The following is a 13954-nucleotide window of genomic DNA, read 5'->3' as shown; positions in this document are numbered from 1 at the left end:
CAGAACTTCAGACTTCAAACTCAAGAGTTTTCAGAAAAAACTTTTTTTTTTGAATGAAGTCAGAACCAAAAATCGTTAGAACTGAGGGAAAAAATACAGCTTCAAAAAATAATTCCCATGCTGTTAAATAAAAAAAAACCCAAATCCAACCACTAACTCACCACTGAGAGGTGAAAACTCCGTAAAACACAGTGTTCTTCCAGTCTTCTGGACTGGGCGTCAACACAAACATGTCCTGGATGATGTTGAAGGGAAATCCATCGTCAGGCAGCGAACACAGGAGCTGGGCCTTCAGGAAGGTGGTCCATTTCTTCTGCAGGACCCTCTCACCCCCCATGTCTCCCTGCAACAGACACAATGATGCACTTTCACAAAGTGGCCACTAGAGGGCAGAGCAACATGAGACTAACACAGGACTGGGGCAGGTGTTTTTTTTTTGTTTTTTTTGCAAAGTCAGGAGAAAAAATTACATGCAGTGAATCGGGGGTGTCCAAACTCTGGACTGCAGACCAGTTCTGGTCCACAAAGTTAAAAAAAAAGGGTCAGATTATTTCTTTGGTAGATGTTTCTCTTTGTTTTGGTTTTTAAATGTTGTGATTGTGTTGAGCAGGTCTCTCCTAGAGATGAGATTTTTTTTTTATCACAGTGACATGAAGCTGGTAAAATCATTTTGTACCAAACGCTGCATCATCTCAGCAGTTTAAAAAGAAGTTCACAGGGAGTTCTCAGCTGTTTGGGCAGGTGATAATCCCACTCTCTGCTCTCTGACTGTAATCCTAAACCCTTTTCAGTTGGCTGCTGAGTCCTGTGTGAACGCAAACGTTTGGGTGAAACATGATAAGAAGAGGAGGGAGAGGAAGTAGGCAGAGGGATTCTCTTTCTGTAACAGGAGACTCCGCATCATCAAAACTGTACGTTTTACAAGTGTGTTTAATCTGCAGGAAGTTTCCAGAACAACTGTAGATGTGTGGGAACGTGGAGTCAGCTGACGTTGACATGACGGTTTCTTATCTGAGAGATTCCTTAGGTTAGACTCCTAACTTAACCCAACAGTGTGTTATTTTTAGGGATTAACTAAACTTAATTTTTAACATTTAATTTAAGTTTAAAATTTATTATCAGATTGATATTTAATTAGCAAAAATGTATTAGGGCAATAAATATTAAAGCTCCAATGATTATCATTACAGTGAAAACTTCAATTACTGAACCAATTAATTCTTATTACTAGAACATTGACATTATTAATAAGTGTTATTAGCATCAAATGTTAATATTTCAGCATCAATCATTATTATTAGTGAACCATTATCATCATCCCAGCACTGACTGTTACTATTAGAAGACTAAATATCATTGGATGGAGATTTATTATTGTTATTGTTATAATACTAGAATTTCAAATAGTAAAATTCTAGTAATATATAAATATTATTATTGTTAATTATTCAATTATAATGATTAGAGTAAAACCATCCCAGAACATGAATATTATCCTCAGAGGATTAGGATTAGAAGACAACAGTATTTTCATAAGGTGTCCGTCCGGGAACTGGGTTGACCACCAGGTGTCAGTAGGTGGTCCTGTAGTACTGTAGTACAGCAGCTGGAGGCTAAAGGACGCCTGTCTGCTCACCTTACACACTCGGGCGATGCGTGACACGATGGTGTTGTCAAAGAAATCAAACTCCTTCCCTGCCTCACTGAAGAAGAAGTAAATCTTATCGTCGTCGCCCACCGCGTTGCCCCGGGGCAAACTCTCCTGGATGTAGGCAGAGCCCACAAAGGACGGCTCTGAAAGGGAGGGAAGGAAAAATTAAAACGTCATGAGAGTTGCCTGGAAGGAAAACAACTGGAATTCTGACGTCACTGCAGCATTGTTTCTCTGACGCATACAGATTCAGTGGAGATTAAAAAAACATTTATTCAGATAATCTGCCATTATCAGATTAGAGGTTAGATTTTTTTTTTTATAGAATTTTCTGAAAACAAGGCTGGCAGTTGAAAAGCAAATGAAGTTGTTTTTGTTACAGTCACATTTTCACCAACAACTCTATGTCAGTAGTCAACACATCACTACCTAAACCCTTAAACCCACCTGGTGTTTAATAATTTTAAATTTATTGCATTTTCAAAGGTTTTTTTTTTCCTGCACCTTGAAGCCAGTTGAGAGAGTTTTCCGTCTTCAGTGAGGTTCCTTGGCTCAGAGTCTTGTAAATAATGGGTTCGTTTCCCTGGAAATTACTGACTGTAGCAGCGAACAGTCGTCCATCTGACACACACACACACACACACACACACAGGGAGAAAACAAAGGTTAGCTTTTGTTTGTTGTGCGTTGACCTTCAGGCTAATATTTCTTGATCATTTACCCAATTTTTCACACATTTTGGAGTCATTTTTAACATTTAGCCGTTTCTGAACTAGCATCTTGCTAACATTTTAGGCTCAGTATTAGCTCTTTATGCCAGTTAAACCAATAAATAACAATTCTGTTTAGATCATGTTGACATTTTTAAATCCTTTTAGCAAGTGTTTTTGGTAAACACTTACTTTCTTGTTCCAAGATAGTGATTTATTTTCATTGGCTAACCCGTAGCTACCATTTTTTTTTGGCTATCCTTTAGGTATTTGGGGAATTAGCGGTTACGATTATTTAGCTGTTTTAACCTTAATCAGTGTTTGGTTTTTTTTTCCATCATGTTGTTCCCTCTGTGCTTGGACCTTACCAGCCATGATCGCTGTGGACCTGTAGTCGGGGTTGAAGGGGCAGCGACTTCTTCCGTCCTCCGTTACGACCTCCCCAGTGTCACCCCTGACCAGGGAGAAGTCGGCAGTGTTCTGCAGGAGAGATGACACAGCTGTAACCTGACTTTGTCTGTTTCTGTGTTCAGTTGTGGATTGATTTTTCAGCCTTTTGTGGAGTTGAAGGTAATGCGTTTAGATCTGTGCTGAAATAATCTGATTACCAGCATTAAATATTTGGATGCATTTCCCTTCAGCCCCAGGATGTAATAAAATAATGCATGTACAGTAATAACACAGCACCTCGGCTGCAGAGTGACTAAGTGAGCGGAGAGACAGGAAGCAGCATGAGTCAGGGTTTAGAAGTACTTCCCACAGGATGTCATGAAGAAATACAAACTTAGAAAGTATCTTTTTTCTGAAAAGTCGCAGTATTTTAGGTCTGTAGTTTCTCAGAAATCCTCTGGAATTGACTCTGGAATAATAAAAAAAAAGTGTCCAGTTTTGTGTAAATACTTACAATGTAGGCACAGATGGGGCTGAAGGCGTACGTCCCACACACGTACAGGTGAGTGCTGTTGATACGCAGCAGAATCTTGATGTAGTTGAAGCAGTCCGTCTGTGTTGATGTAAAATACAGAGGAGGTTATACAAAAGTTACAGATATATATATTTATATATGTGTGTATATATATATGTTCCAGTCTGACGGGATCAGATGAACCTGTCACTCACCTGCAGGTCTTTGCCTTTGAAACTGCACTCGTCTCTCTTCCGCTCTGGAGTTTTCCAGGTCAGCTGCAGGAGACAAACACCTCAGACTTAAAACATATTTTTTCTGTGCTTAAACCTGGTACTGTGATACAGTTGAAGGACATTTTCAGATTTTTAATCCCATCAAAACAATTTAACTCTAATATCTTTAATCTCTAAATTATTTTATTGAGATTTATTATTTATACAAATTAATGTTATATCTCATCATTATGACGTTACTTTAACTTTTACTTATTATGGCTGCATTTTATTTATTAATATTTTTGACTAATAATTTATGAATCCTTCATTTTATGTCCTACAGCTGTGACTTTTTTTATTCGTAATACCAGTTGTTTGTATTTCATGTAATTTTTTAATGTGAATTATAAATGTCTCTTTCTTCTCGTAAGTTTGAACTTTATTCTTTTGTTTAACTCTTTATGTGGTTTTATTTTAATGCCTCATCCATGACATTTTTATTTGATATGTCACCTTAGATTTTTAATAATTTCAATTTCTTATTTTTTTTTTAATTCTCACTGTTTTGTCCTCGTTAACACAGCATATGTCAGTGATCATCAACTGGCAGGACGCGGGCTAAATCCGGCCCACCAGACCGTCCAATCCGGCCCACGGCTGAATTCCAAAGTTTTGAGGTGTGGCTCTTACGTTTCTCTGTAGTTTGACGGAGCTGACGTCAGAGAGGTTGAGAGCGAAGAGAATCTCCCGAGCTCCGATGTACAGCATGTTGTCTTCTTTACTGAGCAGCAACGAGGTGTAGTTGACCACGCCGCTGACGGAGAAACGCCTGGTGCTTCTCTCCCTCGCATCTGGGCGGAGACAGAAGATTCATGTTAGTGATGGGAGTGTTTCTCAGTACAAATAATAAAAAAAACAAAACAACAATTGACACACACAAGGTGTGATTATTTGGGTCTGTGAAGTAGTGAAATAAAATACCGGTTACGTAGAGATTAACCTCAAGTTTACTGTATGAACCTAGCATAATAATGCTACACGTTAGCTTTCACACGGGGTTAAAGGTTCATTAAAAGCCCACAGACGCTGGGGGTCATAATGACAAAGAGAAACCACACTTCCTGTGTGAAAATAATCCAGTCCAGATTGTAGAAGGTGTGATTAGGCTACAACTGATAATAAACACAGTACGGGGTGTGTAGCCCGCAGTAGTGTGTGCGCAACCTGATATGACCTCACCTCAGCGGGGAGGCTACCGGAGCCTGGCAGATTTCCTCTCCCTGGGGTAAAGAACATGTTAAAAGCAGCTCCATCTCCGCAGCAACGCTGAGTATCGTAGTTAAATGAGTCTGTAAAACCCAGGAGACCCGGCGCTCTGAATACTGTACATCAACAAACCCACTGGGAACGCTTGGTCTGCAGTCATGACAGGAAACACACCGCCTTCATTTCTTCACTCCCCCTGCTGGGCTTCAGCTGAAGGTGGCAGTGATTTACAGAGAAGGCAGGACGACCAAACAAAAAAACCCCCGGTCCATAACAACAGCTCCCAGGGAGAAGAGTGATGTCAGCGGTGTCGCAGTGACCACACGCTGCCACAGGGAGCAGAGGAGAGACTTTGAAAGAAGATAATTAAAAAGCTAGAGGTCAAAGAAAACAAACGACGAGAAAGTCATCTGTCAGAAGTTCACCATCCCAGGTGCTGATTCCGTTCTGTCATTTAGTAACAACAAATTTCCCTTCTTCTTTTTCTTCTTCTTCTTCTCCACAGTGCTTCTTCTTTTTCTTCTTCTTCTCCTCCACAGTCCGAGGTTTCCTGTTACTCCAGCTCCTGCCTGGTTTCTACCCCTGTGGGCAGATCTGACCTCATGACCCACAGGGAAAGGTTCAGGTTCAAAGCGGGAACAAACGAAGCTCCGTTGTTGTCAATTCTACGTCATAAACGAACATTTAAGAAACAAAGTTGATGTGTCTACAGACCTCAGCTTCAACACCCTTCAACAGTTTCTTTTTACAGCATGGGAGACCTCTGCGTCACCCCTCATCCTGGTCTTCATCTCACACAGAACCAGACAACTCCCTCTGAAGTTTCTGGAGACCAAAACAGAGCAGGTCTGAGCTGGGTCCACTCCAGAGACCACAGAACCAGGATCAAATGACTGCTGGCCTGAAAGACTGTTACCTCCAAAACAGACATCTCACGTCAGTGTTTTCTACTTGAACTCCTTTTGCCCTCTGCGTCCACTGAAAAAAAAAAAAAAAAAAATCCCCACTTTTGTTGTTCGAGTGTCTGAGGTCGGACCGGTCCATGACAATGCGGCTTCAGAGAGGTTGTGGTCTTCAGCAGCAAGGGGGGAAACGGACAGGAAGGGTTCAGAGGAAGGACAGGAAGAAGATCCACAGAGTCAGGGCCAGTTCCACCGTCGTGTCAGGACGACAGCGATGAACTCCCTGAATTCAAATGTTTGTTGGTCCACTGTTGGGACAGATTCAAACCAGGGACCAGACCAGTGTCACACTGAACGTTATCCCTGACAACTTTATAGAACTGAAGGAACAGCCGAGTGAGCAATATGGGAGCGTTAGCATTTTTATGTAATTGAAAAAAAAAGAAATCCCTGACGATGACACAATTAAGTGGATCTAAGTACTGCCTGGGCGGACAAACGTATCTGTTTAGAGGAAGAATTAATTATATTCCGCTTTAAGGAAGCCTTCTCCATTTTCACTGCTGATTTCTTAATGAGTCTAGAGCCCAAAGAGTGGATGGATAATTAAAAAGTGCCAACAATAGTCGCTACAGCGGGAATTACACAGCAATCTGTGACAGTGATAGTAGAGCGCGCTCCAGTGGAGCACGTGTAACAAAATCAAAAACAACTTGAATAAGCAGCTCTGAGCTCATTAAGTTATTTCCAAAAAAAATTGTCAAAAATATCACACAGCTCTGAGCTCATTAAGTTATTTCCAGAAAAAATGGTCAAGTTATATTTTAGGACAGGCATGGGCAAACTAAGGTCCGGGGGCCGGATATGGCCCGTTTGCCTTTGTAATCCGGCCCGCCAAATTTGTCCAAATTATGTCATTAATTTATATTATCATTATACTTCTGCCTTTTCGCTGCAATGTCTGTAGTTCCCCAATAGATGGCATAGAAAAGGCTAAAAGCATTTTAGCATTTTAACCTTTATTCATGACTTTCAGCGATGGCATAGAAAAGGCTAAAAGCATTTAACCTTTATTCATGACTTTCAGGTGCAGTCAGTTCTATCTGTGTTCTTTGAAGAAATATGGTTTTCAAATATAATATGGTGTAAAAAAAGGAGTTGGAAATTCAAATCTTTAAATGTTATACAGAATTTAAAGATCCCTGACCAGGTGGAGGACGAGCTGCAGCAGAGCTGCTGTCACAGTATCTGGTGACATCAGGACAGAAAACAGGCCACGCTGGAACACTAACCCAATTATCCCTGCAGTAACTTTAAACCAGCTATTAGAAGCTGCTGCTGTTGAACGGCTAACTGTGTGGGAGAGTCGAGCTGAGAGTCGGAGCTGAAGGACACGGACTCCAGCATCTGGAAGGCATTCAAACTACAGGCCGACTCATTAAAGGAACTGAGAGCCTTATGTTTGTGTTTGTTAGCAGCGAATGTCGTCTCCACTGGGTCGTGGAGTCGACCTGGAGACGGATTTAAGGAAGAGAGACTTCAAATGCTGTGTAAAATACACAGTTTTTTAAATTAGAAATTAAAGAAAAAACTATTTGTCAGGAGGATATGACATCATCTATTTCATTTAACGTAAATAAGTCAGAAACTAGAAGGCACTTCCTGTGTCTGAAATATATAATATGATATTATTAAACTAGAATTTTAATAGATTCACGTATGTTATATTCAAGTTAGATAAAACAGTTAGCTGTCACGTAGCTTATAAAGGGGTTGTACGTTAGCCAGACAAGCAGATAATCTGAAGATGGCAGAGAAAAAGATAAGATAGCTAAAAAAGTACTCAAGTTAAACCAGAAAAAGCGAAGTTATCTGTAGAGGCTTTTTGTAGCCTCACATCTTTAAACCACAAATAGCTTCTAAAAAGCCTAGCTTATTAAGTAAAGCTATCTTTAGCTAATAGATAGCCAATAATAGCTTCAAAACTCCCTGAAGATACAGTAACAGTAAGTTGACCAACAAAGGTTTCCGGGAAAAACAAAAGTCAAAAAATACCAAAAGTACACTAAGAACATAGTAAAAAGAAAAAGAAAAAAATAAATAAAAAATCAGGAACATCCTGTTAGAACAGGATCAGAAGATGAGCCAGAACTGGACATCAGTGTCAAAATAATGACGGTAACTAGAGACACCGTACCATTGTGTCCTGACCAGAAACACACTTTAAATGAAGCAGCTGTAACAGCAGGTTTACTGGCTCCGCTGAGTGTGATTTATGTCCCACACAGCAGTGGGGGGGGGGGTCATAAACACCTGTAATCTCAGGATCAATGATCCATTTACTCAGGACGGGCTGAACACAGTGAATCAGTGAAATGGACACTGGTTCCTCATTACTGACTCCATTACAGCCTGTTCCATCCACTGCAGTCAGTCGAACAAATAAATAGTGGCGCGAGTACCGGAGGAGAGAAGGTTCCTCGGAGAACCGACAGGAGAGAGATGGCTTTATCATCGTTGGTTAATGAACTGGATATCAATGGTTTGGACATTTGTTATTATTAAGTTCTAAATCACACAGCAGTTTTTCTCTGTGATTTTCTTTTTCTTTTTTTTTTTTTACGCGTTACCTTGTATTTCTTGGCTTTTTGCTTTACGTTTTTACTCCTAGCAACTTTTAGTTACTTTTACCATTAAACATTTTTCTTTTACGTTTTAATTTTTTTTGTAGTGCAGTTATTTTATTCTGTTTTTTTTTTTTTTTGTTTTTTCCACCTTAAATTATTAGATTTAAGGTGGAAAAATATTTATTTTCTTTTGGCACTTTGGACTCTTTTTTAAGGTTTTTTAATCTATAATTACTCAAAAATAATTATAGATGAAAAATATATATAATAGCCTGTACCAGCCTGACGTTCTGATTTATTCCACTAAACACCGATGCTGGGCAGAAACACAAAAAAATTGCGGCGCTTTCATCACTCACTCGACTCCTGTGTTGTTTTAAATCAAAGTCGACTGATTCAGAGAGTCCAGACGTGACAGGCTTTAAATTATTGAGTCGTTTCACTCGTCGTGCGGCCGCGGGCTGCGCCGCTACATGGAATTAAAGCGTGACTGTCACAGGATGTCTAACGGTGGGCTGAGCAGCGTAATGGTGTTGTAGGTGTGTCTTTAAATATATCCAACACACTGAGCTGCTGTGTGTGGTTCGCATTAAAGTCTGGAACAGAAGCACAGAGAAAAGCAGATGTAGGACNGATCCCATGATCCCTCCTGATAGGCACATAATGAGAAGCAGACAAGTGTTCACAGCCACGCACATACAAATCCCCATTCATTATTCATGGAAGATTACCCTCTTCATTAAGCTAGGGACCGGGGACACAGTCAGGGAGAATCAGTCAATGCAGTGTTACCGGATGTGAGGGGATGTGGAGCAGCCAGACTGAGCTGTGGTCCGCCCACACCATTGAAGTGAAAGCATGGAAGTCATCAAGATAAGTGGCAAACAGTTGAGGACACGGAGGACCAGGAGCCAGGATGGGAGCAGACAGACAGTTCTGGTCTCTGAGCCTCACGGCTCCCAGTGTCTGATATCGTTCAGAAATATGTGTCAGTGCAGTAGAACAAATGGTAACAGAGTGGATGGCTGTTACGGTTTGCTCTTAATTACATGTACATAGTCGCCGCGCTCTACTGCCCAAATTTCTACTTCAAGAATTTGAGGATTAACCTCAAAAATGTGTTTAAGTATAAAAAACTAAGGCCAACACTTTTTTGATTAACCTAAAAAAATGTGTTTAAGTATATATAAAAACTAAGGCCAACACTTTTTCTTTCAGTTCCCTAATTTCTTTCTTATTTCATTTACCACAATGAAAACAAATGTGTTGTTGATAATAGAGAGGGAAATTTCAAAGAACAAAAGAAAAAATGTTTGGCAGAGCAGAGATGAGCTTTGGTCCAAATTTTGCTCATAAAATTAGCTTTAGTTTGGCAAATTCTCAGCTATCCCTGCTAAGTATTAGCTCTGACAAAATGTTAGCCTTTTAATGGTGTACTTCAAACCATCCTGTTAAAACTAGAACGCGCTGATGAGTGAGGATTAGTCATAAAAATGTGACATTACGGCCTCACGTAGCACGGCCTACAACTCAAGACTCCTGATATGTGGGCCTCACGTAGCACGGCCTACAACTCAGACTCAGAGGTTTCGTAAGTTTTTCACAGTGATGTGCGACCTCAGCTGGATGCCTTAAAAGCAAAGCTTTCCATCACAATGCAACAAGCCCTGCTTTAGTGACTGATTGATGATGTGCGCGGTTGAGCAACGCTGCTGTAGAGCGGAGCTCTGGGCTTTGTTGACAATCGCAGGTAAGAAACAGAAAGATTAGCTGTTAGCAAAGAGGTCTGGCATGAGTGGAGGCACAGGTCGAGACAGGAGAGATGTGGGACCTGGTAAAAACTGATTCATTTACGGGAAATTATATCTATGTTTATCACAGATAATCACTGGGGAATCATCAGCGTACGGAGTAATTCTACACTGTTGGTTAAATATGAGCTTCTGACCAGATTTAAGACACTTGGACTTAGCCCTAATCTCACAATTCATCATTTTGTTGACATTTCCATGGTGATATCTGAGATAAAGTAAATGTTTAAATCCAACATGTCGTCTCAAGTGCTCCCGTACATCATTACGCTAAGTGCCTCGGATTCGGGTGAGATCAAAATACAACTCGGCAGCAGTGACAAAACAAGAGAGTCTGCTGCGCAGGAATCTACTGCTAACGGCTAATTACGATTCCAAACGTACAATACACAATATGCAAGTGCAAGAAAGTGTGTGAGAAAAAGGACACGCATTTTAGGATGGCAAAAATGATCTCCGTCTAGGCCTAAATTAAACTGCAGACCTGGTGATTTGGTAATTATGTCTGACCTGTGCATCCACAAACATGACGTTCTACTGGAGACACTGCAGTATTGCATGGATTTCCATCCTTCACAGATATATTTAGACCTAACATCTGACATATATATGAAAGGCATTGATTATCTTCAAGTGGAAAAGCGAACAAAATTAACACATACAGACCGCTAGGCAGGATGTCAAAGCACAAGATGGAGTACATGCTCAAAAATCACGCAACCGGATCGATAAAAAGCTGAACTACACAAGTGCTTGAAGGAGCGTCGTCGCCATCAGCAAGTAAAAACAACGCCAGTTTAAGAAAAAGATGAATTTGCTTCCTGACCCCAGTCGGTGGCGCTAAAAACTATTAATTACATCATTTTTATCCTTCAAGTTGATGGTGATTGGGAAGTCCTCTGTTTGAAAATGTACCAGTCTTATATAGATCCAGTAGGTGGCAGTAAGAAGGCGTAGTTTTAACATGCGGCTGAATATATAATATAAAGTTCAATAATTACTAGCACATGGTTAATATGAGTAGGTCATGGAAATACTGAGGAAAAAAAATTCAACAAATGTTTCAACTTGATGTTGATCAAATAATACCTTTTTGCCAATAGATGGCAGTGTAAAAATAACTCATTGGTCATTATAAGTAAAAAAAAAAAAGCAGAAACTTACTGTAGGAGAAGGTGAGTCGTGGAGTCACATCATTTTCTGTCACTGCTGTGCGTAAACATCCAAAGAACAGGACGGCGAAGGCTGGGAGACAAATCCAGGACTTTGTCATCGTCCCCATGTCTGTGTTCGGACCCCGGGTCAGCAACGTGGACTATATTTAGCTTTCAGGGTTTTGGGGAATTCATGAAAAGAGTCTTTTTAAACCTGTGTTTATTTTTTCTTTCTTTCCTCGTCGATGATGGACCTTCAGGCTCCGTGAATGAAAGGTTTGTGTTGCTGTGAAGTCTGGGAACTTTTTGTGGGCTGTGGACAACCAGGCTGGTTTTAAAAGGTTGGTCTGGGACCTCAGAACAGGACAGAGAATCTCCGTTGGTTTACGCTGCGTCTCAAATCAGATCTGTAAACAAGAAGGACAACAGACCAACGTTAGGAAAAAGGCAACATGTGTTTATTGTTGACAAACAAATGTGAGCGGTTGAACTGAAATATTTATATTTTTTACCACAATCTCTGTCATTATCATCTGTTTTAGGTCAAAAGGTTACAGTTAAGTAAAGTCAGTTTAGCTTGAAGTCAATGTTTTCCTCATCTTTTTTTGCAAAGTATATGCTGTTGCTATTATTGGCTAACTCAGGTTTTTTGGCTTTTATTTTCATCTACATTTGTTTTGGTATTCTTTCTTTGGGTCAATTTGTATGTTTTGATCATTTGGATTAATTTTAATTACACTTTTTGCCAGCGGTTTTGCCATTTAGGATAACTTTTCAAATGAAACATTGTTTTGTTTCATTTATGTGATGCGGTTACTTACTTTCACCCAAATCCAAATGCAAATACGTTGCATTTCTGAAAATACTTTTTTAGTTCAGACTCCAAGTTCACTACAGTACAGCCGTCTCTCTTTTGCGGCTGTTGTGTTTACACTCCGTTTCTCCTCTGAACAACACGTACCTGTTGTTCTATTGTGCTCGGTACGAGAGGAGCCGTTTCAAAAACAGGTTACGGAGCTCGTGTTACAGAACTCCGACCACGGCGTTCACTGGTTTGAACTGTGCTTTTATTACCCCGCGCTCTGATTTTATGTGCACACATTATAAACAATGACACTGTTAAAAGTTTAGGTTTTCCCACAAGGTCACAGAGGGGCTGGAGTTCAGCTTGTCCTCAGCTGTGGTCTGCAAAGTTATGGACGGAAAATTGTCCAAAGCCAGAGGACGTTGACAGCAGTGTCCTCAGGTCAATTTATTGTCCTTAAAAACCTTTTTTTTTTGGCATCATCTCTGACTTTCGGCAGCCACAAGTACAAAACCACAGACGACTGCGTTAGCAGTAAATGGAGTTATGAGGCGTTTCAGTCATGCTTATTAACTGAACGTGGTGAGACACCAGAGGGAAAGTCAATACAGACGTCCCAGGGCCCATTGAAGACTCCATTACATCTGCCACATCACAGGGCGGAGCTACTACTGCTACTGCTGCTGCTGCTGCTGCTGCTGCTGCTCATTAACTGCTCCAGGAACAGGCTCACTTTCATGGTGATCAATAAGAAAAGACGTCTGTAGAAGACGCTCCAGAGTCCAGATCGATGAACAGGCTGCGAATACAGACGTCTCTAAAGCCGAGGCAGGACGAGGGGCTTCAGGAGGAGCAGAGAGGAGGCCGTTACTGCAGCTGTGATTACTGTTAGACAGCAGGCACAGCTCAACGTCCTTGTTTGATAAGTGGTCAAAATGTACTAAGAACGACTTCAAAAAGTTGACTGATAAATGATGATAATTGATAAATGATAAATCTGCCAAAAGCCAACGTTGTTTCAACCTGTCAATTTCAAGTTTCTCCATTTAATTTTTAAAATAATGAAATATGGTTCTTGAAGTGACAACATTGTTTCCTTGAATAATTCACTGACTTTGAATCCCTGTTTAAATAACTGTACTTTAGGTCAATCTTTGAATTTACTGACATATAACATATATGTTGGCTAACTCTCAGTCAAAGACGGTCATTTTGTGCTAAATTTGTGACCATCCTGTATCTTTTCAGTCCTTAATTCTCAATCGGTTTGGACTGAAGTTAGTTTTGTTTGAGCTATTAGACATGAAAAAAAACACCTGAGAGAAACCTGTTAAAAATGTATGCAGCGTTGACATGTATTTTTAATAAATCTTGTTCTAAGCACTTTGGTTAAAATCAGGTCACCAAAAATGTTGTTTTCATGAAGTTCATTCAGTTTATAAATAAAATATAAATTTAACTTCACCTGAGAAGAAAAAAAAAACCACTTGGACTCCCCTGATCTGTCATCTACTATAAAAGGAAAAATAATCAAAAAGGTTCTGGGCACTGAAGATCCCTGAGCTACAGCAGCGGGACTCTAACTTTAAAAGATCCTAATGAGAAAAGCAGACAAGGATATTAAAAAAAGGCAGAGTTTAAATCACCGTCTGACGTCCTTTTGGACAGAAACAAAGAGCCAACATAAGGCCAGCAGACTGTAATAAAGCACAGGGAGGGTGGTCATAAACATCATTAGTGTCCTTTGTGTTGGAGCGATTCAAACGTCGCCCAGGAAAAAAGGAAAGTGGACACAACTACATTCAGAGCAGAAGAAGAGTCCTGCATGCACCACTGCAGCACAGATCCACACAGGCTCGCCCGGAAGGGGGGGGGGGGGGGGGGGGGGGGGGGGGGGGGGGGGAAG

The 13954-nt window shown here is 40.5% G+C and overlaps 1 protein-coding gene across 7 annotated transcripts in view; it reads right to left on the bottom strand.

Annotated features, from left to right (window-relative positions):
- The window catches only part of sema4ba (sema domain, immunoglobulin domain (Ig), transmembrane domain (TM) and short cytoplasmic domain, (semaphorin) 4Ba), a 63729-nt gene that overhangs the window by 4927 nt on the left and 44848 nt on the right, over positions 1-13954 (bottom strand). For all 7 annotated transcript variants that reach the window (XM_008310995.3, XM_025056580.1, XM_017032891.2 and 4 more), the window contains 8 exons: positions 11254-11650; positions 4174-4334; positions 3481-3543; positions 3266-3364; positions 2730-2841; positions 2156-2272; positions 1637-1794; positions 162-343 (listed from right to left, as the gene is read on the bottom strand). In XM_008310995.3, the coding sequence (XP_008309217.1) occupies positions 162-343; positions 1637-1794; positions 2156-2272; positions 2730-2841; positions 3266-3364; positions 3481-3543; positions 4174-4334; positions 11254-11371 (1010 nt within the window). In that variant the 5' untranslated portion in view covers positions 11372-11650. The remainder of the gene's footprint in view (positions 1-161; positions 344-1636; positions 1795-2155; positions 2273-2729; positions 2842-3265; positions 3365-3480; positions 3544-4173; positions 4335-11253; positions 11651-13954) is intronic.

The sequence above is a fragment of the Cynoglossus semilaevis genome, chromosome 6 (assembly GCF_000523025.1).
Source record: "Cynoglossus semilaevis isolate Cse_v1.0 chromosome 6, Cse_v1.0, whole genome shotgun sequence".
NCBI lineage: Eukaryota > Metazoa > Chordata > Actinopteri > Pleuronectiformes > Cynoglossidae > Cynoglossus > Cynoglossus semilaevis.
Note: the sequence above shows the minus strand (reverse complement) of the source record. Positions and strands in the feature narration are given on the sequence as shown.